Source organism: Colossoma macropomum, unplaced genomic scaffold (assembly GCF_904425465.1).
Source record: "Colossoma macropomum unplaced genomic scaffold, Colossoma_macropomum, whole genome shotgun sequence".
NCBI classification, from domain to species: domain Eukaryota; kingdom Metazoa; phylum Chordata; class Actinopteri; order Characiformes; family Serrasalmidae; genus Colossoma; species Colossoma macropomum.
In genome coordinates, this window is record NW_023495386.1 from 1,148,456 (window position 1) to 1,171,241 (window position 22,786).

At 38.0% G+C, this 22,786-nt stretch overlaps 1 protein-coding gene across 1 annotated transcript; it reads left to right on the plus strand.

Annotated features, from left to right (window-relative positions):
• Nucleotides 1–2,460: 2,460 nt before the first annotated feature.
• pitrm1 (pitrilysin metallopeptidase 1) lies at nucleotides 2,461–22,712 on the plus strand. The gene is made up of 27 exons (XM_036562400.1): nucleotides 2,461–2,680; nucleotides 3,756–3,846; nucleotides 5,889–5,995; nucleotides 6,495–6,646; nucleotides 6,786–6,900; nucleotides 8,318–8,414; nucleotides 8,687–8,847; nucleotides 9,964–10,090; nucleotides 10,186–10,274; nucleotides 11,900–12,028; nucleotides 12,173–12,286; nucleotides 12,530–12,626; nucleotides 12,851–12,985; nucleotides 13,336–13,474; nucleotides 13,706–13,822; nucleotides 15,116–15,245; nucleotides 15,412–15,532; nucleotides 15,735–15,811; nucleotides 16,112–16,277; nucleotides 16,706–16,806; nucleotides 18,301–18,421; nucleotides 18,566–18,622; nucleotides 18,717–18,829; nucleotides 18,910–19,035; nucleotides 20,373–20,518; nucleotides 20,801–20,903; nucleotides 21,413–22,712. The coding sequence occupies exons 1-27, from the start codon at nucleotides 2,634–2,636 to the stop codon at nucleotides 21,504–21,506; spliced, it is 3,072 nt and encodes a 1,023-aa protein (XP_036418293.1). The 5' UTR covers nucleotides 2,461–2,633; the 3' UTR covers nucleotides 21,507–22,712.
• Nucleotides 22,713–22,786: the final 74 nt, after the last annotated feature.

Below are 22,786 nucleotides of genomic sequence, written 5' to 3' on the forward strand. Positions count from 1 at the left end.
TGATTATCTCAGTGTTTGTCAGTTTACTTATGCGGCGTAAAATTATTCATCATTTGGTCATCAGTGCCATGTTGACCAATTACTTGTAGAATTTCTGCTATTGGCAAACCAGACTACTTGTTGGGAATTTTTTCTATGTGCATTTCAAAATGTTATAGTTTATCTTCTCAGGTATCCTCAGCTATTATAAATATATACACTTCCTGACCTCATCGTCATCGTCAACCACAGGACCACTGGTGGTCAATTATTTGTGGTTCATAGACCATTCTCAAATCATTAATGGCACTAAAATGTTTTACTCAATGTTGCTTGTCTGGCACATAGTAAGCAATTGTAGGCTATACCTACAAAGTGCACCTGTAAAATATTTCAAATGGCTAATGTAGGTGCACCCAGTATCATAAAACATAACAGCTCTCTTAGTATATCTGCTCTAGGCTGCTAAAGGCATACTCTATCTGCAGCAGCTGAAACACTAGGCCACAGTTTCTGGTGAGTGGTCCTCCAGCAAAGCTGTTTCCACATAGTAGTCAGAGTAGCAGTTATGCTGTTGCATGTAGCATTCTCTGAGTAGAGGTCTGTAGGGTGGTGCCAAACTCTATAGCTACCTGAAGAGCTGAAAGATTAATTGTTTTATATTGAAATCACAATTTAAAAGAGTGCAATTTTTAAATGGCAAGAGCTTCTTACCAACAATGTTTTCTTAAGTTTTAGGTGGGGAAATTTAATCTAATAACATGGAACTTGTGAACTGCCTGTAGATGAGTTCGACCAATCAAAAGCAATCAAATGCCTGTGCGCTGTGTACCTGCCTCAAGACGGAAAAAGTGGACATGCTGATCTTCATAGCTAAAAAAGGCCTCAACCTCAATTTAAAGAAAATAATCACAATTTAAGTTGCAGTCGTTCGGGCCTGGCTACCCGTGAGGCCTGAGTTCTACACTGGGCCTTTTGCCTTTTCCAGAGTGCACCTGAGGGTGGGGAAGGTTCCATGTACACTGTCAGAAAAAAGGGTACTGTTCAAGTAAAGTTTAGTCCCCCAGGTTACAAACCATGTAAATATACCCTCAAAGGTACATCATGGTACTTAAGGTCCAATTGTGTGTAACATAAATGAGTTTTAATGACACTTTACCATTTTCCAGAAGAAAAAAATTATAGCAATGGAATATGGTACAATTGTGTGTTCCCTTACTAAAGGTACTGAAGACTTAATCTTAAGGGGTTCCACTCCAGTGACAGCATTTGTAAATACAGCTATAACCTTCATGGTCTTTCTCGCTCCATCCTTGCCTGGTGTGACGGGAAAGGGATAATGAGATTTTCCAGAGCGCTGATTTGCATGTAATCCTGGAACAGAACCCATATTTCTAAACACATGGCTAAATTACATTCTACGCAACCTATGCAAAGTCCAATTTATTGATTATTGATATCTACAGTTAAATCATCATATATATATATATATATATATATATATATATATTTCCCATTTAAAATTTTATTTATGTTATTAGCGTCTATTGTACGAATAGGCGTAAATGTGAAAACGAAATGTCCATTACACACCTTTGGTGCCATCTGGTGGTAAATAGTAAAGGTAGAAAGACGAGAAGGTTAATATGGATAACAACATTAATTTGCATATATAATTCTGGAAATGTATAGAAATACATTATGTAAAATCTTTTCGATCAGTAGCTACAGTGATATTGTTTTACTCTCACAGAAAAGCAGTTGCTGTAGAAAGAGGAAAGATGTTAAAATGTTTTAATTAATACTTTGATGTATCATCCGTATTAGTGAGAAATAAATTAAGGTTAAGTCGCTGCATTACTGAGTATAAACATATTAATTATTGATATTAGCCGTGTATATTAGCTCAATTAATTAAGTACTAATCATGTTGGACTTTTTCGTGATTGCTACCTTCCTGATTTTATACTATTATTATTATTATTATTATTATTATTATTTTAAATGTTGCAAAGTGTACAAACATTAAAGGCATGTACACATATTTGTATAGCACAAACCGAAGACTGTCAGCAAAAGACCAATAACAAATAAAACGAATAAAATATATTAAAATAAAATTAAAAACAAGAGAAAAATAAAAATAAATAAATAAATCACTGGTGAAAAAGGAAATGGTGAGGAAAAAAATATACCAGGGAGCAAATTCATAAAATAAGGTTGATCATTTTCCTGCAATTTTTTAAAAGTAATTTACTTTATGTATGAAACATTTTGCCATCATCAAAATATCATTCATAACCGGTTCAGATTTCTTGTCTTGTATGAGCATCCTAGCTGAAATTAAAGTCCTCGCCTGTTCACTTGTCACGCTTTCATAACTCACTGAAGGTCGAGTAGTGTGAAGACCAATCATGAGCGAGCCTTCTTGGCAAACTAGCCAATCGCGAGCAGCGTTGTAGCGAGGGTCCTCGCTCGCTCAGTGAGCATGCGCCAGCGTGACAGTACTGAGCATGGAAGGAGTGGAATGTTATTATAAGAGCGCTGCTGTCGGAGTTTAAACCCTTAACGTTAGACCGTTTAGCATGTTTTAGAAATGTATGTTTACAACTAAACTATTAAAGCAGATAGAGTAATTTTAGAGGTGCTTCACAATGTTTCGGCAAAGTAAAACGTTCCTATCTAAACTTAGGTACCTGAGGTGAGTTCCCATTTTCGCTGTTGGATGAAGGGATGGCTGAATGGATTTTTACAAGTTAACTAAATGCTTCTTGAGTAAATAGGCTTATTTTAAGTGATGTCGCGGTCGAGTTCTTGTCCAGATTGTACAGGTTAATGTGCAGGTTGTTTAATTTATGTCCCTTTTCTTAATGATTGAATATCAGTGTATAATGAAGATTTTCTTCCGTATGATGCAGTGAGAGTTTGAGAGTAACTGCTAACGCTGAGTTGGGACTACAGACTTTTGTATGAACCGTTAGCATATCGACCACAAATTATAGATTTGTAATCTTCAGAATGTCTGGTAGGAAAAAGTGGTGGTAAAAGAGACACTGGGTGTTCTGATGACTTGTCCAAGAGTCCTGCCGTAGCGCATATTTATAGATAGCTCACTGCCTAAAGCTGTAGGTAGAATATTCTGATAGCCTAAATCAACTTATCAAGTTGAAATGCTACCAGCAGTAAAACTACAGGTAGGATATTTTGTAGCCCAATTCACCTTTATCAAAAAAGAGTACCTGCATTAAAATGTAGTGATAGGATATTTTGACTTCCTAAATCATCTTATAAAAAAGCGTCTCCAGCATTAAAAGTTGGATATTGTGATAGCCCAAATAACCTTATTAGTGGGTAAGGAATAATATTAACCAGAGTCTGTACAATTGACTTGAGGTAAGACTGAATCAGCATTAAAAACAGAATTTATTGTAAGTTATAGTAATGATATGCATATATTCTGAAGGACTGTTGGATAGTTAGGGCAAATTGTTAGAACACCTGTCAGTTTAACAGGAGGTGGTTTCTGCTTTCTGTGGTATTGCTTTCCAGACCAGACATTTTGAATGTTATGTGTAGTGCATTATGTGGAATTATTGTGAACACTGATGACATCAAACATTTTGCTGAGGAAACTGAGGATAAATTCAGTAAATCCAGTGCAGCTGACTGGCAGTTACTCTGCCTGTGAGAACCAGGGCCTCCCTAACTCCTACTTAACCACCTAACTCCTTAATCTTTAAGTCCTTATTAATTAAATTGCATTTGTTTCGCTGCAGTGTTTTGCAGAGGCCAAAAAGTATCTCTGCCGCTGAACGAGCTCTACAGTATGTGGTTGGTCAGAAGATCCATGGCTTCACTGTCCGGGAGGTACTCAACATCACACACTATTTATGTACACACATAGCACACACTTGAAATGACACACAGTTATACTACTCATATCTTACACAAAAATGATGGTTCTTCAAGGGTTCTTTAGTAAGGAAAATAGTTCTATATAGAACCATGAACATTCAAAGAATCTCTTGCATGATTAAAGGGTTCTTTGCTTCATTAAATGGTTCTTCTACAGATTGATGGAGAATGTGCTGTAGATGGTTCTATATAGACTTTTTTTGAATTTGGTTCTATGTAGTACTGAAAAGGGTTCTTTTGGGTTCTGTTGTTCTATTGGGTTCTGTTATGATGTCAAGCTTGTAACAATAGATGGACCCTTTTTGGTGCTATGTAGAACCCTTTTCAAAAAGGTTCTATATAGAACCATCTAGAGCACATTCTCTATCAATCTGAAGAGCCCTTTCATAATGCAAAGAACTCTTTAATCGTGCAAAGACGTATTTGAGTGTTCATGGTTCTATATAGAACTGTTTTCTGTACTAAAGAACCCTTAAAGAGCCATTTTTTAAGCATTTATATCAAAGTAGAACTTTGTAGAGAGGATTTTTTTAAAAGAAATTAGACCATCACATACTGATTATAATACTTTGATAAATTTGAGAAACTGGACAAATGGGGTTAAGGTGATGCGTTTTTTCTGTAAAGCTGATTTGTTTGTGTTTGGTGTCCAAAATTGTCTTGGCTGATCAGTAAGGTTTGGGCTAAGGGAAAAAATTGTGTTCAGCAGACCTTTCTCTTTGAAGGAGCCCCCCAGCCAAAATGAAAAATGTAACCATTGCTGTCTCTGTCTGTAGTAAACATGCTTGCTCAAAAACCTCCTTCAGATGATGTATCCTGAAGGTGGGAGGAAGTTTTGAAAAACAGGTGCTTTAATGTTTTTAACATTAGAAAAGAAAGAAAGAAAGATGCAGAAGTAGAGGTGGGTGGTGAGAGGGTCTCTGGGTCCCCTAGCACAGACTTGGACAAAGCAGTTATACCTTTATGCAAATTATATGTAAATTAGTTCATTCCTTGTCAGAATGTAGAATGGCATGTATTGTATAATACACTGTTGTGTAGATCAGACATGTTACAGTATTACATCATATGCAGAGCAGTTCCACTGAAAACCTGAATAAAAAGTTTTATATGGATAATGGATAACTTGCTGATGCATCATTCAATATTCTTAGCTGGTTAACGGAGCATTGTGCAAGATATAGTGGCATCTAGCAGTGAGATTGCAGTTTGCAACCAACTGAATACCCCTTCCTCACCCCTCCTTTCCTAGCATGTAGTAGAACCTATGTTGGCCATCAGATGTTGATTTTGCTTCTTTATGTTTTTGCTTCTTTGATGAGGATTCACCCCGAGTTGCTTTTTCTTGGGCTAAATAATAAGTATGATTCTTCAGAATTTGGCTTCTCAAACTTCTCACGACACAAAATGGTTAGCCAGTACCGACAGCAACCACTCATTCTTTTTCTTTCTCCGTCTCCCAACTGGTACCATATCGCCAGTCAAGCTGCCTCTTCAACATGAAAACACGCAAGGCACTTTCTAGAGCTAGTATTTAGTTTGTCCATTCTGGGCTACTGTAGAACCATGCCCCTGTTGGAAGAGGACCTGCTCCCTGTGTAGATATGCTCATTTTAAGATAATGAAAACACAACGACTCGTTGTTACAGGTGATGGTAGTAAAGTTAACCCTCATAAAAACATGGTTCCATTTCTGCTAAAAGATCCCAATAAATCTTTCACACTGCACCTTAGGTTAGGTTTAGGCATGTATAACATTTTTATTTTTGTCAGTCCCCAGTATATACTGGTACATTTTCTATACATTGACACATTAACATGGTGACATGCTGTGGTGTCAGGTGGAAAGTTCAGACTCATCTATAGTTTCATTTACTGTATGGTTGTAGTTTAGATTGATTCATTGATCTATGTTGTTTTCTAGGTAGCAGTTCATTAGTGAACTGTGTGGTTGCTTTGGCAGCATTTGCTAAATGAACTGTGTGGTTGTTTAGGTAACGCCAGTGCCAGACCTGTTCCTGACAGCAGTTAAACTTGATCATGATGTCACAGGAGCTCAATATCTTCATGCAGCCAGAGATGACTCCAACAACCTCTTCAGGTATGTTTGCATGTTTAACAGTAACAATTTCCTGATTGCCTAGGGCAAGTGATATGCCAAGTTGGGGCAGCAGTGATTAAAATCACTCATGAACAGTGTAGTTCCAGAATAAAAATCTAATTCATAATCATAGTCAATTATATTTTGAACCATAATATTTTAACCAGCCACAGTAGAATTACAATGAACTACGAGATTGTGAGATGATGGAATACACTCCAGTTAAAGCCAAAAGCAATACTGATTTCAACTTTGCTTTAAAAAAAAATACACATTTTATTCTCTCATTCATCACAAAGAAATTTACTACACATACATCCCAAAGAGAGCTTTGCTAGTCAGAGATGGTGTTATCCAATTCGAACTGTGTGGTTTGGCGCCAGAAAAGCATGAAGCAAAGCAGTCTCTGTCAGCCAGCAGTAGCAGCAACACAGTTTCACTGTCAGATATGACATGTTTATTTCTGCATTTTCTTCTCTTTTTGTGTACGTGTGTTCAGTGTACAGTTCCGTACAACGCCCATGGACAGCACAGGTGTTCCCCACATTCTAGAACACACGGTTCTATGTGGCTCTCAGCGCTTCCCCTGCAGAGATCCTTTCTTTAAAATGCTGAATCGCTCTCTCTCCACTTTTATGAATGCCTTCACAGGTATGACTGTTAGGAAATAGACTTATAAAACCACAGTATTTTCTTTAATGGAACAGTGGTACGTACAACTAGAAGACACCTTGCAGAACAGAATTTTGGTCTTTCCAGTATGATAATGGAGTATTTCCTTTCTCAACAGCTAGTGACTACACAATGTACCCATTCTCCACTCAGAATGCCAAAGACTTCCAGAACCTTCTGTCTGTCTATCTGGATGCTGTCTTCTTTCCTTGCCTTCGAGAACTGGATTTCTGGTACAGAATTGTTTCTGGTACACATACAAACACAGTCATTGGAATCTGTGTGAGATTCCTCAGGAAAAGCTTGTACGTAACTAACACGTTTAGTGGTGCGATTTATCCATCCGTTCATTTGTTCAAGCACATGTATAAATGATAATATCTTGTGTGCCACGAAACATCATAGGGCTTATGAAAATGAAAAGTTCTAAATTATAGTGCCGGTAATGTTTGTTTTTATGTTAGCTGTGTAGCTAATTCTAATGTTTTTAGCATGTATGCTAATGGAAATAGTGTTTTTTTTCCTTATGTCTTCACTTTCACAAAGAACATGTATCTTTGCTCTACACACTCTGTGTAACTGTAGTAGAACCAGTAGGGCTGTCATGATCATGAAATTTTAGCTGATTAACTGCCATATAAAATATTAACTGTCATAAATAATTGCAATTAACAATTTAGTTGCTTTTTCTTGTTCAATGTATGAAGCTAACCTTTCTTCCAGCTGTAGCTGTATTTTTTTTAGTACTAATACTTGGTGTGCTGTTGAATTAACACTGTGCTTGCACAATGTCCAGTCTTATGCACAAAGTGCCCGTGTGGCTGCGGGTTTTCACTCTAAGCAAGCTGGAGCACACCTGACTCCTCTTGTTTAATCAGTTGATCTTTAAACATTTCATTAAACAACTGCTTCGTTGAAGCGAAAACCTGCGGCCACACCGGACCTTTGCAGATAAGATTGGACACCCTTGGTCTGCGGTTACACTGAATTATGTTAAGCGAAAGTACATGTTCTTGAGTATAAATATAAGCAAAAAAACTCATTCTACCAGCATACATGCTAATAACATTAGAATTAGTTACATAGCTAAACAATAAAGAAACATTACTCAGCACTGCCATCTAAACATGTTAAAACACCAAGTGAGATTTTTTTCATGAGATGTGTTGTCTCAATTAAAGCATTTAGTAAATTCTTTTATTTACATTGATATACTTCAATCCAGCACACTCATTTTGCTTGTTGCAGCATAATATGACTGTGAAATCTAATGACTGTGGAAAATGATTGCAGTCAGCTTATATAATTGCGATTGTCTCAATAATTGCGATTTGGCGATTATGTAGCAATTGTGACAGGCCTAACAACCAGTGCTAGATACTAAATGAACATAGCTGGTAAATAGGGTGGCTAATTAGCCAGTTTGGCCACTTTAGGCTTGTGTTTCAATAGACAATTACATCATTAGCTGCAATTGTTTATGGGACCATTAATCATCAGCCAAATTTTCATGATTGTAGTGTTGCCATGATGGAGCAGTTGTCTCTCAGTAAACTATAGTTTTTGACAAATGTCAAAAGGATTAATTTGTCTTATGCATATGTGGTGCTAGCATACCTGACGGTACAATACTGTTGGCGTGTGTTGCAGGCAGGAAGGCTGGCGTTTGGAAAATGAGAATCCTACAGACCCCTCGTCTCCACTGATGTTTAAAGGGGTGGTGTTCAATGAGATGAAAGGAGTTTTTGTGAGTCTGTTGCTCCACTTCTGTTACATTATCAGTAAACTGCCCCACTTACTTTTGAAACAGCCCTGATCCTACTACCTTATATGCAAACTCCTTCTAAATGATTAGTAAACTGAATACTCTGAGTTCTGTTACTCTCAACTTTGTGTAATTCCACTTTTAATCCTCTCTTTAATATAAGAATGATTGTCTATCTGTAGTTGAAATATTTAATGCGTGTTTGTGTATTTGTGTGTGTGTGTGTGTGTGTGTGTGTGTGTGGGTGTGGGTAGTCGGATAATGAGAGAGTGTATGCACAGCACCTGCAGAATAAGCTCCTACCTGATCACACTTACTCTGTGGTGTCAGGAGGAGAACCACTCGCCATAACTGACCTCACCTGGGAACAGCTCAAACACTTCCATGCTACACACTATCATCCCAGCAATGCAAGGTACACATACACACGCTTAAACACCCAAGCATTGTATAGTACTTATACTGGATATAAAAAGTCTACACCATTATTAAATTGCAGATTTTTGTTATGTGAAGCCAGAAATCAAGACAAATCTTGAATGTTTTTCCATCGTTAACATAACCTTGCATCCAACAAAATTCAAGAAAATTATTGAAGAATCATTCAAGAGATTCAAGAGTTGCTCAAGTGTGCACACCCTTTTATAGGACGGGATGTAGCTGTGTTCAGAGTTAACAAATCACATTCAGAATGATGTCTAAAGATAAGCAGCACACACCTACCTTCAAAATCATCTCTAGCTGTTTCCAATGTGTCTATGATTGCATGATGGCTATGGAAGAACTGACAAAACATCAACAACATTTTATGTTAAAAGGTACAGATCAGGAGAATATAAAAGAACATTAAAAGTATTGGATGTACCATAGAGCTCTCTGAAGACGTATCAATAGTTGGAAAAATGTGGCAGCACAGCGACATTGCCATGGTCCGAGAAATCCTAAAATGTTGATGACAGGACAAAACTTAGAGAGGCTACCAAGAGGCTTAGAGCAACATTTAAAAAGCTGGAGCAATTTCTGGCTGGTACTGGCCACTCTTTGCATGTGAAAACAATTCCCCATATTCTACATTTGTATAGGCCTATGGGGTAAAGCAGAAAAAAGAACCTTTTTGACAAAAAGATCATACCAGCCCATCCAGCATTTGCAATGCATTAAATCACTTAAAACCATCTGATGAGACCGTTTGGCCTGAATTCTAAAATGTGAAGCCTGGTGGTGGAAACATCATGTTTGACCCCTTAAATGGCCAGGGCCCAAAGTTTTATTACACACTTCTATAACCTAAGAATAGCAATTTAAATTGTAATGTAATTACTGAATAATAAGCCTTACTATGTAATAAGCCTGGGATTTTAAGTGGTTAATATGCACACTCAGTTACTGTAACATTACAGTGATGTAAACACAGATTTACTAACACACCCACAAAGCAGGTATATGCAAACACACATCCCAACAAGATACATGCACCATCCCTAAAAACATCAATTTCTTTTTATAATAGTAACTTCTTTGTTGTTAACAGGTTTTTTACATATGGGCATCTGCCGCTGGAGCAGCATCTAAAACAGATAGAGGAGGAGGCGCTGTGCAAGTTTCAGAGAACAGACCCAGACACTGCAGTGCCAGCTCAGACACTCTGGGACAAACCGGTTAGACAAACACATGCATCTAGTGAAAACATATCACATGAAAGTTTGTTGTTAATTGCTTGTTCATTTTGATCACTGTGTTTTCAATTGTTTAGAGAGAAGATCATGTGACCTGCAGTCTTGATCCACTGGCTCCAGACCCAACTAAACAGAACACACTGTGTGTGAGCTATCTGCTGGGAGAGTGAGTATATATACACACATGTGCTAAACAGAACACATTGGCCCTTTTTCATCAAGTTTGCTCAGAATTGAGTGCAGATTGAAGCACTGAAAAAACATATGAATTACTTCCCATGTGATTCATTAAACTGCGTTACGGCATTGAAATGAGCTGATGAATCAGTTTCAGCTATGTTGAAACAAGTACCTGCATGTGAGTCTGCTATTTACATATACTCACTGACCACTTTATTAGAAGCACCATTCGAATACTGAGTAGGACCCCTCTTTGCTCTCAGAACAGCCTTCTTTGTAGCATGGATTCAACAAGGTGCTGGAAACATTCCTTAGAGATTCTGGTCCATATTGACATGATTACATCACGGAATTGCTGCAGATTTATTAGCTGCACATTCATACTGCAAACTTCCTGTTCTGCCACACCCCAAAGGTTCTATGTTAGATTTAAGTGACTAAGATGACTTGTGCTTTGTGATAAGGTGCAGTATTGTGTTGAGTCGCCATTAGAAGATGGGTAAATTGTGGCCATGAAGGGATTCACATTGTGAGCAACAGTGCTCAGTCTTAGGCTGTGGCATTAGAGCGATGCTTAGTTGGTATTAGGGGGGGCTCAGTATGTGCCAAGAAAACATTCCCACACCATTACAGCACCACCACCACCTTGAATTGCTGGTCCATGGATTCATGTGGTTTATGCCAGATTTTGACCATACCATCTGTATGTTACAGCAGAGATTGAGATTCATCTTACCAGGTCACATTTTTCCAGTCTTTAAACAACCTCTCTGGTTTTGGTTAGTCTGCGCCCACTGTAACCGCTGTGGGCTTGTATTGGGTTATTTTCACAAACATGACAAATACTTGGACCCAGCTTTATGTTTTAGTCATTTTATTTTTTTAATGTTTTCTTTTTGATATACAAATAATGATGCTTGTTTAAATAACTGAACATAAACCTGAATCATTTAATCATTATTAAACTGAATTTACAAAAAAACAAAAGTAATAGAAAAAAAGCCAAAAACAATGGAAAAAACAGAAAAATGAACTCCATAAACTTTTTGCTGTAGCATATAAAACTTCAGTTGATCATCTGAATTATGTGAATACTGTTTGTTATGTAATGCTTATGACCATCAAAATTTATGGACGTATGTGGAGGTGATTTTAAAATGACTTGGTTTTTGTAGCCCATGCACCTCAAGATTTGATGTGTTGTGTTTCTGGTCACCACTGTTGTAAATAGTTGTTGTTTGAGTAACTAGTCTTCTTGTCAGCTAGACCAAATCTCGCCATTCATGGATAATTGCATCACTGAGCAGGTGTATGGGTGTTCCTAATAGAGTGGTTGATGGGTGTGTCATTTGCAATTGCTGCCCTGATTTTCCCTTTTCTGCATCTATTCTAAATAAAACAGAAATTCACACAGGTTTTGTGACAGTGAGACAATTTGAGGAAAGCACTGAGCAGCCTCAGTGGTTGTCCTCCAGGTTATGGCATATTCTTAAAGTACAAGTGTAGTATTGAGGTCTTCTAGTAGTGTTAATACACTGAAATACTCTCATTTGCCCTTTTTACTTATCACTGTTGGTCTGTATATGTGTGTTGTGTTTTTATTCTCTACAGCATCACAGACACGTTTGAGGCATTCACTCTAAGTCTGCTCTCCTCTCTGATGATCTCTGGGCCAAACTCTCCATTCTACAAAGTGCTAATTGAACCCAAGATAGGCACCGACTTCTCTTCTGTAGTGGGGTACAGATTAACTCATACTCATATACACATCCACCCAGAACTCTCCATTCTACAGAGCCATTTTTATTCATCAGAATGATTACAATTACAATAAAAATGTAATAATTTCTCTGTTATTATAATTACTCTGTGTTTTTAATCTAGATATGATGGCAGCACAAGGCAGGCCTCATTCAGTGTTGGCCTGCAGGGCATGGCAGAGGAGGACATTGAGAAGGTCAAATGCATCATTAGCCAAACCATTGATGACATTATCGCGTAAGCGCTTATTTGAATCTTGTTGGGCTTTTAACGAGGTGATGAAATGAAATGTATTTACATACTAGAATTTATTCATTCAATTGTGTGCTAAACATGTAGATAGAACAAGGTTAACTTGGTAAGAAAGCTATACTATAATTAGCATGTGAATGGGAATTGAAAGTAAACTGGTTTTAAAAACAGTTGCAGTGAATGCGAACTGATTTGGAATCTTAATTGTGTGAATATGATGGGTTGCAGGACTGGTTTTGAGGAGGGGCGAATTGAGGCTTTATTGCATAAGATTGAGATTCAGATGAAACATCAGTCTACCAGCTTTGGCTTGGCCCTTGCATCTGTGAGTAATACATATTTATATCTCCCTGATGTCTATGTCTATTCCTGTTAGTAACATCATCAAAGGGATCTGTCCCTAGATCAGAGAAGCTTTATGAATACAGGCTTCATGATCTAAGACTGCATGATTTATGAGTGTAGATACAATGCAGCTGCCACTGAGATTAAAGGTAGAAGTGTATTTGTTTACTTTCTCACACTCTGTCTTTCTGTCTTTGTGTTTAGTACATTGCATCCTGCTGGAATCATGATGGAGATCCGGTACAGTTGCTGAAAATCAGTGAGAATGTGGCCAGATTCAGACAGTGCCTGCTGGAGAACCCTCGCTACCTACAGGACAAAGTCCAGCACTACTTTAAGGTAATCAATCAGCCAATCAAGCAATTAGCAAATCATATTTTAATATTAAATTAGGCTGCTCTGTAGGCAGGAAAAGTTATTTTACTGTGAACAGTTTCAACTAAAGTATCTTTTTTCATACTGGTCATATGACCAGCAGTGAGAAATGAGAGTGGCACTTTGGTTAACTGTATTGTTTAGTACTTGGAGACCTTACTGTTCCTATGGCATATTGACCATTTCAAACCCATACAGTGAGAGACCCTGCAAGTTGAGAGAAAGGATCAGCGTTGATTTTATAGTGGGTGATAAGGAGTAGTTCTCATGATCTCACAGAAAGGCTGAAAGGCTGTTTGGTGGTGTTGTTCCAGGAGAACACCCACCGGCTGACTCTGTCCATGAGTCCGGATGAGCAGTATGTGGAGAAACAGAGTAATGCAGAGCAGGACAAGCTTCAGGAGAAAATACAGGCCCTCAGCGATGCTGCCCGCATAGACATCTATGAGAAAGGTATGAACCACAAGACCAGGTCCAGCATAACCAACCACATAAATACACAGACACAAACTGAAGAGTCTTCCTAGTGAATTTGTCTATTAGGCCCAGTGTTAGTTGTGAGGGGAAGAAATTGAGAATTTATTCTTTCATTGCCATAACATTAGCCGAGCATTTGTTTATAGTGATTGTGAAGATAGTTTAATGTTTGTTTGAAGATGCTGTAATGTTATTTCAATGTCTCAGGTTTGCAGTTGCTCTCTGAGCAGTGCAAAACTCAGGATGCTTCCTGCTTACCTGCCCTTAAGGTGTCTGACATCGAACCCACCATACCACGAACACCTGTGCAGATGGGTTCTGCAGGTAAACATAACACACAACACATGAACACTCATAACATACTGCAACACATGGATAAATACAAATCAGATTGTATAAAAAAATGTATTTCCCCCTCCATTGTTTTTCATCTCAGTTGAATACGGTTTAGTTCAATGTTTGCTATATTGGGATGATGCTTTTAAACAATGCTGTCTGAACACTTGATTGCAAGGTAATAACAGGAAGGCCAAAACTAATAATTATATTATCCCTAATACTAGCAATTAGGAGTTTATTTAGACTGTTCATTTTTACAAGTCTACTAGTCATTCAAAAAAGTACTGGACTAGTTTTCTTTGCCACATTAAAAAACCGTGTTCTGGACATCTGTGAAAAATGTATTGTTATTGGCTTGCTAATATGGTATGGTTCTAGCAGCAAATGCTGTGATCTGAAGTGTGAGATGTGCGCTACAGTTTTTTTGTTGTATTTCGGGAAGTTTCAGCCTCAGACACACTGTCCACAGAAATACACAGACTAAACTGCACAATAAAATCACCACAGCTCTCAGAATCTCACCTCTTATGGAGAATTAAACCTGGCTGTTGTCCATGCGCTCAGAAACAGACTGTTTATCAAACTAAATACAAGTAGCAAGCTGTTGCATCTCTGTTCATCATGACCCTTTCAGAGTGAGGTATGGGCCTAGTTGCTGAACCAGGAAACATTCATGATATATCCCATTTTAAAACTTTATTCTTGAATTGTTCTCCAAGTTTTTCATTGTGCACATCAGGCAAAATGGTCTGTTGCTGCTTTAAAGTGGTCTCTGTTTTATTGGGAAAACAAGTTTCTCGCCAGAAGGCATTACATGAACATCCTTCAAAATTGCGTAATGAAGTCAGGAACATTGAAATTTTTGATGCTGTATGAATTGGCCGAGTTGGGACAGTCAGAGTTGTTGTCATCATAGTGGGGGATAGAAGTCAAACAACATAAAGCAACCAAGTAAACTGTACACATGTAATAACTTGTAATGTTAAAGTGAATTTTAAAGATGTACAGTTAACCCACAGTTTATTTCTGCTTACTTTGAGCTGTGTTTGACAGAAAAACTGATGTCTGTTCTCTCCTCTAGGCCTTCAGGCCTCTTTTAGGCAGTCTTCAGCTAGTCGACTGCCGTGGATTTTTTCTTAGTCGACTAGTATATGCAACCCCTACGACCAATGGCAAATTGTAAGGTAGCATTTGTAATAGAACTACCCCCCTTTCCCTCCTGTCTCTTTCTTTCTCTCTTGTTCTCCCACTCCCCCTCTTCTCCCTCACTCTCTTTAGGAGGAGTGCCTGTTCAATACTGTGAGCAGCCCACTAATGGCATGGTGTATTTCAGAGCCATGTGTAACCTTAACACACTCCCAGAGGACTTGAAGATCTATGTGCCACTGTTCTGCAGTGTCATCACCAAGTAAGGCTTAAAATAAGTCACCGCAGGCCTAGTTATGCTTATGGAAGGTTAAAATAACAGAAACTAAATGGCATCATTTTTTAACCTGATATTAAGAGAGAAGTAGACCCTGTTCCGATCTGGTCATTTAATATTTTTTTAAGAATCTGAGATTATTTAATCCCAGGTTAGGCTGCGGGGAGATGGATTATCGTCAGCAAGCCCAGCAGATGGAGTTGAAGACCGGCGGCATGTCCGTGACCCCACAGATAATCTCAGACACTGCTGACCTAGACCTGTATGAACAGGTAAATGCTTAATGCAGTATTCCAGAAATGCTTGCATTGCCAGTTTTCGAAATATGAAAGAATGTAAATTAGTATCCTCCTTTGAATAATATTCAAAAGAAATCATGGAAACTGAAGGCTACTAGCTGTCATTTATTGTTAGTGTTATTAGCATTTTTAAAACTGTTTGTTAGAAGTTAATGTGAGTGGCTGTGTCCTGTAGGGCATCCTCCTCACCTCTGCATGTCTGGAGAGGAACTTACCTGACATGTTCTATCTGTGGAGTGACCTGTTCAACAGGTGAATATAGGCATATCTTCAACACTGAATATAATTCTTGTTAATTATGTTCGTTGGCAGGAATTTTACATACTATACATATACCTACAATATGTAAAATTCCTGCCAACGAACATAACAGTTTCTGTAGTACACAATGAAACATCTCTATGTGATGAGAAAAGATGTGATTCTGATTTCATTCACTTTGGTTTTTGCACCTTTACAGAGTTAAAAATTCTTTTACTTTCAAATTTGGTCAACTCAACAACTGAAATTTTTAACTCACAGCTGTATTTTATTTTTTTGTTGTTATTCCAGTCCTCATTTTGATGATGAGGAGAGGCTGAGAGTGTTGGTGATGATGTCAGCTCAGGAACTGTCCAATGGCATCTCTTATTCGGGTCACATGTATGCAATGACACGGGCAGCTCGGTCACTTACACCAGCTGCTGATCTGCAAGAGACCTTCAGTGGAATGGACCAGGTTAGTCACATGATCACACAGGTGTGGGTGATATGGCAAAAGTATGATATCACAATACTTAGTTTTTCTGAGATTTGATAGAACATGTAGTGTGACATAAAAAGAAATACTGTACCCTCCTCTACAACACACATTTCTATTACTCTGCATGATCAGTTCTGCCTTTATTCATGCCTGAGAAGCTTTTCACAATTTTGAATTGAACGAATCATAACGTATTTATGAGTCAAATAAGTGAAACGTTTTTCCGAATATTTTTCCCAGTGAATCTTTTAATTTGTGTCTGGAACGTGTTACTAGTTTTGGCCTAAATTTTCAAGGGAGATTATCCTTAAAAATGTTTTGTGGGTTGGCAAACAAATGTGTGTGTGAATACATGCATGTTAGATTGTTAGCCTCATAGGTTTTTGTTTGTGATTTATTCTCAGGTGAAGTTCATGAAGAGAATGGCAGAGATGACTGATCTGACATCCATTTTAAGGAAGTTGCCTAGAATAAAGAGACACCTCTTCAACCCGGATAATATGAGGTACCAAAGCTGGAAGATAGCATTATGTCCCATTTATTTTCTTAACACCTATACACCAAGTTCCCTCAAAGTCGCGTATGACTGTCAGTGCTCTAAAGCATGACAGCTTCCAATGCTATAAATGCTACAACGCTATAAAAATTTAGAGAGAGGTATATTGGCATCAGCATTTATAGCATTGGAAGCTGTCATGCTGATGCCATTTCTCCTCTCTCTAAATTTGTTCCCAATGCCCAATCTCCCAGTGCTCTAAACAGCATTATACCTCTCTATGCCCAAGACATCATTACACCTCCCTCAAAACATCACTCTATTTCTCAAGGCTTGCAAATAAACACTCTTAATCTCGTAGGACACAATATCCAAAATATACTAACAGTATGCTTCCTAAAGCTTGTGATTTTCTAGGAAGTGATTGACAGCGTGGATGATCTGGTAGTGTGCAAGGAGAAACCAGTCGATCTTTAGCCTTCCAATCGAGCACTGACGTGATCAGAGGTCCTCTAATATTTTCAAATATGTTCGATTTTTATGACTCCAAATGTTCATGAGTCCTGTAGTGTGAGGTGGTTAGCGATGTAATTAGAGCAGTGGACTGTGGAGACAGAGCAGTTGCTTGTTAGGTTCAGGCAAATAATCACTTTCTTTGCAGCCAGTTTGTAGTAAAATATTTCTCCAACTGTGACTGTGATATCTGTGTTTCAACTCCATATTCATCACCAGTTTGCATTTTACTATACTTCTTGTGGATGCTTTAAAGCACAAATGGGTCTGGTCCAATTTAGCTTTGTTTTTATCATGTGATAACAGGGGAGATCTGGAATTTGAGTGCTTTTCGTATTTGAAATTCATCATGTGTGTTGTACCCTCTTTCTGACTTATTGTCTAGCATGTGTGTTCTCACAACAAAATAACAGAAAATTCTGTTAGATAGCCCTATAGTGTGTTATGCTCTCCATTTTCTGTTGGGATTTTAAAAAGTTGTGTAGTGTACAGTGTACCCAGCTTAACGCATTGAAACCAATTTATAGCTATCAATTTCCTAAACATTTCTATAACTGTCTGTGTTAAAGATTTGCAATGTTCCATACACTGTTCTCACGGCCCACAATGCAGTAAACACCAATAGAACCCTTCAATGTGCAGTACTAATGCTCTAAACTCAGTCACATGCCCATAGTCCTAAACTGCTTTACACTGCCCGATGTTCTAAACCTCAGTACAAACTCCTAAACAAACCTAAACCTAGCCAAGGTTCCAGTGCCCTGAAAGATTTATACCTTACAAGCTGACCACCTAAAAGGCAAATGTCAATGGAGTAAACCCGAGTACACCAACACTATACAGGAGACTATGTAATCTGCCAGACTCTGATAGCAGGAGTTACCACAGCTTCAAATTCCACTAAACCCACTCAAAATAAAAAAAAATTCTGCTCACATACAGCGTAAGATGAACTATACTGCAGTGTTGTTCTTCAATTTACTTTATCAGGTGTGCAGTGAACGCTACTCCTCAGAAAATGACAGATGCTGCAGTAGAGGTGGAGAGGTTTATGGGTAGTATAGCCTCCCTCAGGAAAGAGCGAAAGCCTGTCAGACCAGTTATTGTTGAGGTAATGAACCAAAGATGCTCACATTATCTGATTTACTAGTGCACTTTATTTACTCGTCCGTTATTTCTTTGCAACAGTTTGTATAGAGAAAATAGTTAGATTATGTATTTATTTTGTGTGTGTATGTGTTTTTTTTCTGTCTAGAGACCATTGGACCCTCATGCTCCTTCGGGATCAGCTGCTAGTCGTAAACTTGTGTCTGTATGTACATTTATGCAATGTGTTCAACCTTTATTGCCCACAAAACTTTATGCAGCTTTTCTGCTCTAACACAGTCTTCCTTTCGGGGTTTTAGGAGGCTCGTTTTAAGCCCTGTCAGATGAAGACATATTTTGAGCTTCCATACCCTGTCAACTTTGTTAGTGAATGTGTGCGTACTGTCCCCTTCAAACATGAGGATTACGCCAGGTAACAATAAACACAGCGCAGAGTTATATCAGAATTAAATGTCTTCTGTGTTAGCTTACATATCTTTTCCTTTCTTTTAGTCTGTGTATTTTAGGTAGGATGATGACTGCTAAATTCCTACATGGAGAAATCCGAGAGAAGGGTGGTGCCTATGGAGGTGGAGCAAGAATGGGAGGAAATGGCCTGTTTTCCTTTTACTCATACAGGTATATAATAACATGGGACTGTACTAAAACCAGTTATATCTGAGTTTACTAAACCTTTTGTTGAACTAGTAATGCTTCAGTTTCTTAAAATGGACTTAAAGGGCAGCAGTAAGTAATCTTTGTTTATTTCCTTCTGAAATGTGTCTGTCTTGAGTTGGGAGCTACTATGGCCCAATCAGCAGGGTTGCCTACAGAGCACTGCTAGTAGCTTGTTAATGAAGTAATGTTCTTTTTTATTTGAGGGTTGTCCCATTTGGTAAGGGAAGATTTTCCACCACTATCCCTTGTAACTACCCAGGGTGACACTCAAAAAACAAGGGGTAGGGGTAAAAATAAGAAATGAGATTGGGCCTATATGTCAACAGTTAGGAAGCAAGACTGTTAATCAGCCAATTTTGTCACTTCAGGCTTATACATTAAAGCTGCACTTTGTACATTTTGGGGATTTGGAGACCTCTCTGGCAGAAATGAAATTCTGTAGTGTTGGTTGTGTTTCTGACCCCTTTCCTGAGCGGATGAATCTGATGTTTGTGAGCGTGTGGAAAGAGAATTCAAGGAGGACTCAGTTAAAACTAGATGAAGGATGAAAGTGATTCATCTGCTATTCTACTATCATCATATTTTCATTAGTACAAAGTTGATTTATCATTGTGATCTAAAATTTGAGCTGGACAGAAAAACCCTCGCCAAATCTGACCCAACACCTCTGACTTTTATTTTATAATTTCAGGCTTTACCGGAGACTCGCAGCAGCACACACACCCCATAATTTTAGCTTCTTTTTTCTCTCTATTTCTTTCAATTTTAACAATAATTACATAGTGCCGCTTTAATGGTTGCAGTCAATGAATAAAAAAGACAATGAAAATTTAACAGTACTTATTTCTATGGCACATAATCATCAGCTAAAACTTGATGGTGACAGGCCTACATACATCACACTTCCAGCTCTATGCCTCCCACCTCCTGTTTGTATCAGTAGGTTTTACACTGACGAGGATAATCATACTCCCTTAAAATTTTGTTCAAACTATTGCTAGAACATCTAATTATGAACCCAGAATAAAATAAGCCAAGAAATGGCACACACACACACCACACTTTTTCTAAGGTGCTTATCCTTCTGGGTCGTGGGGGGGAGCTGGAGTCTGTCCCAGCGGTCAATGGGCAGAAGGCAGGAGCTAAGAAATACACTCCTAAAAAAAATATTTATGTATGTGTAAATGCAGTTTAGAACCTGCAAAAAAGCACAATTGCTCCTAGTCTCGAGATCTAACTGTGCCGTGCGCCCTGTACATTTAGTTCCATAGTAACTCTTCTCTACTGTGATCCCACAGAGATCCAAACTGCTCTCAGACGCTGGCAGCATTTCGAAGTGGTGTGGAATGGGCTAGAGATGGGAAGTTCACACAGCAAGATGTGGATGAGGCGAAATTGTCTGTCTTCTCCGCTGTGGATACCCCGATCGCCCCCTCAGACAAGGGTTAGACAAAAGACCAATGAACCAAACATTCATTTCTTTCTTTTTGACCCTCCTTTTAAGCATACAGCCTTGTGTCCCTGCCTTTACTATTGCAAATAACACTCCCAAGATGTTAACCTTATAAAGATGTACTGTTTATGTCAAGTTTCATGACATTCGGGGGAGCTTTTCTGTATGTGCATTTAGGGTAATTAATAATTGTGTACAAAAATAGTTTTTCTTAGGCTTGTTGCTTGGACTTTCTAAAAATGTCTAAACGTCTGCATCTTTACTGTTCTGCAGGTCTGGGGCTGTTTTTAAATGGGATCAGTGATGAACTGAAACAGGCTCACAGAGAGAGACTCTTTGCTGTAACGCACAAAAACCTTATAGATGTGGCTGGCCGGTAAGAACATTTTTAAAAAAAATGAAAACATATTAAACATAACCTCATAACGTCACTGTTTAACTCCCCTATTTCCATACAAGTCACTGTGTTCTCCATACAGCTTCCCTCTCCAGCTAAAATAAATGTTAAGCTATTAGTAACAATAGTAAATATCGTCGCTGTCATTTCAAAACCTTTATTTTCAAATTCTGGACAAGCACTATCCACATGGTTGCCAGGAGTCAGAATCGACTTGATGGCACCAACTTGTGAACATTTCATGATAGGAACTTGTCCAGAATCTTCTTATATTATATTAAAAGGTCAACATCTTCTAGACCTAAGTGGTTATGTTATGACAGTGATTTAAATGTTTTCCTTATCAATATGCATATCGAAAATCTTTCCAAATTGAATGTTTACACTAACATTAGCTATGTGGGGAAATACTGGTAAATGCATGAACTGATGTTTTGAGGCATTACAGTACATATTTTCTTCACATTCATTAATGCTTTTGTCTGTAGCTATCTTGGTATCGGACAGAGGACGTGTGGACTGGCAGTTCTAGGTCCCAAAAATGAAAATATCAAGAAGGACCCATCTTGGATTGTGAAATAGCCATTTTTTCTGCTTTGATACAGGCTTTTAGTTACTGGATCATCAAATCACTCCTGGATTATTTAAAATGGTGTCATCAGAATCTTTCCTATTGCTTTGAAGATTTCACAAACATTTTTTGCAATGCACATCACATGGATACATGTGGGTGGAAGAAATGGACTTAAAACCCTGGACACACTGAGATACAGCAGATTTATCAGTTTTATTTGATAAAAAATGTGTAACAATTTTTTTCAGTAAGCAGACTTCCATCTATTTCAACTTCACAAGCACGTCTTTACAACTGTCAGTACTGGAGATCTAAATGTAATTCTGAATGCCAAGTTTGTATTGCCAGTAGGTTCTTCTGACTGATGCAGCAGAAAAAAAAAAACATTCCTTATTTGATCCATTACACTCAATACTGGTACTTTTTTTTAACCTGTGCCTGAATATCTTTTTCCAGTGCGAGCTACGAACTACAACTCTCTCGAAATCAGTGTCATATTACTGTTTCAGAACAAAACTGATTTAGTGTTTGCAAGTTTTTATATTGTAAACAACTTTAAACGCACAATGTAGTCTGTAATGGGTGTGCATCGAAGCCAGTGGTTTAGGTCCCAATCCAGGATAAGAAATGCACTTCTGGGCTGATTCTCAAAGTTTCCTTTATATATGGCATGACTGTCATGGTGAAAATAATTTTAGATGAGCAGTCCTGCTCCCAAGTTGGTTTGTGAATACAGCCCATGATTTTTCTGTGTTTTCCATGCTTACAGAATTAATTCATCAGCTAATTTGCAAGCCCTTTATGAGAGCTTTGAGAGGAGGTAAAAGAGTGTCCAGTGGTGGGACTTGTAGTCATTTTTTTATAAAATAAATATTGTGTTTATGTTGCACATTGCATATTCCTTCTTCCATTTTCCATTCAAAGTGAATGTGTTTTTAAAGGAATAGTTTAAGCATTGATAATTATTACAAATAAGTGTTAATTCTCTGGTAAAATGAATATCTCATTATTTTGCTTTCTTTTACCTACCTGGATTCAGTCTTGCACTTTACTGGTGTAAGAAGGTGTGAAAATGGAATAAGAGACCATAAAAACTCATTGCTGCTATATTATGACTAATCAGTGCCCCTTATTACCTTAATTATTCAACATTGATTAATTATTCAACAATGATTATTCAACATCTCTGCATAATAAAATGGTTGTCATTCAGAGTGGTTTGGTGTAAAATGCTCCATTCTAGAGAAACTTGCCAAGTCATGATTGCTCCCATACATTTTGTTTGCAG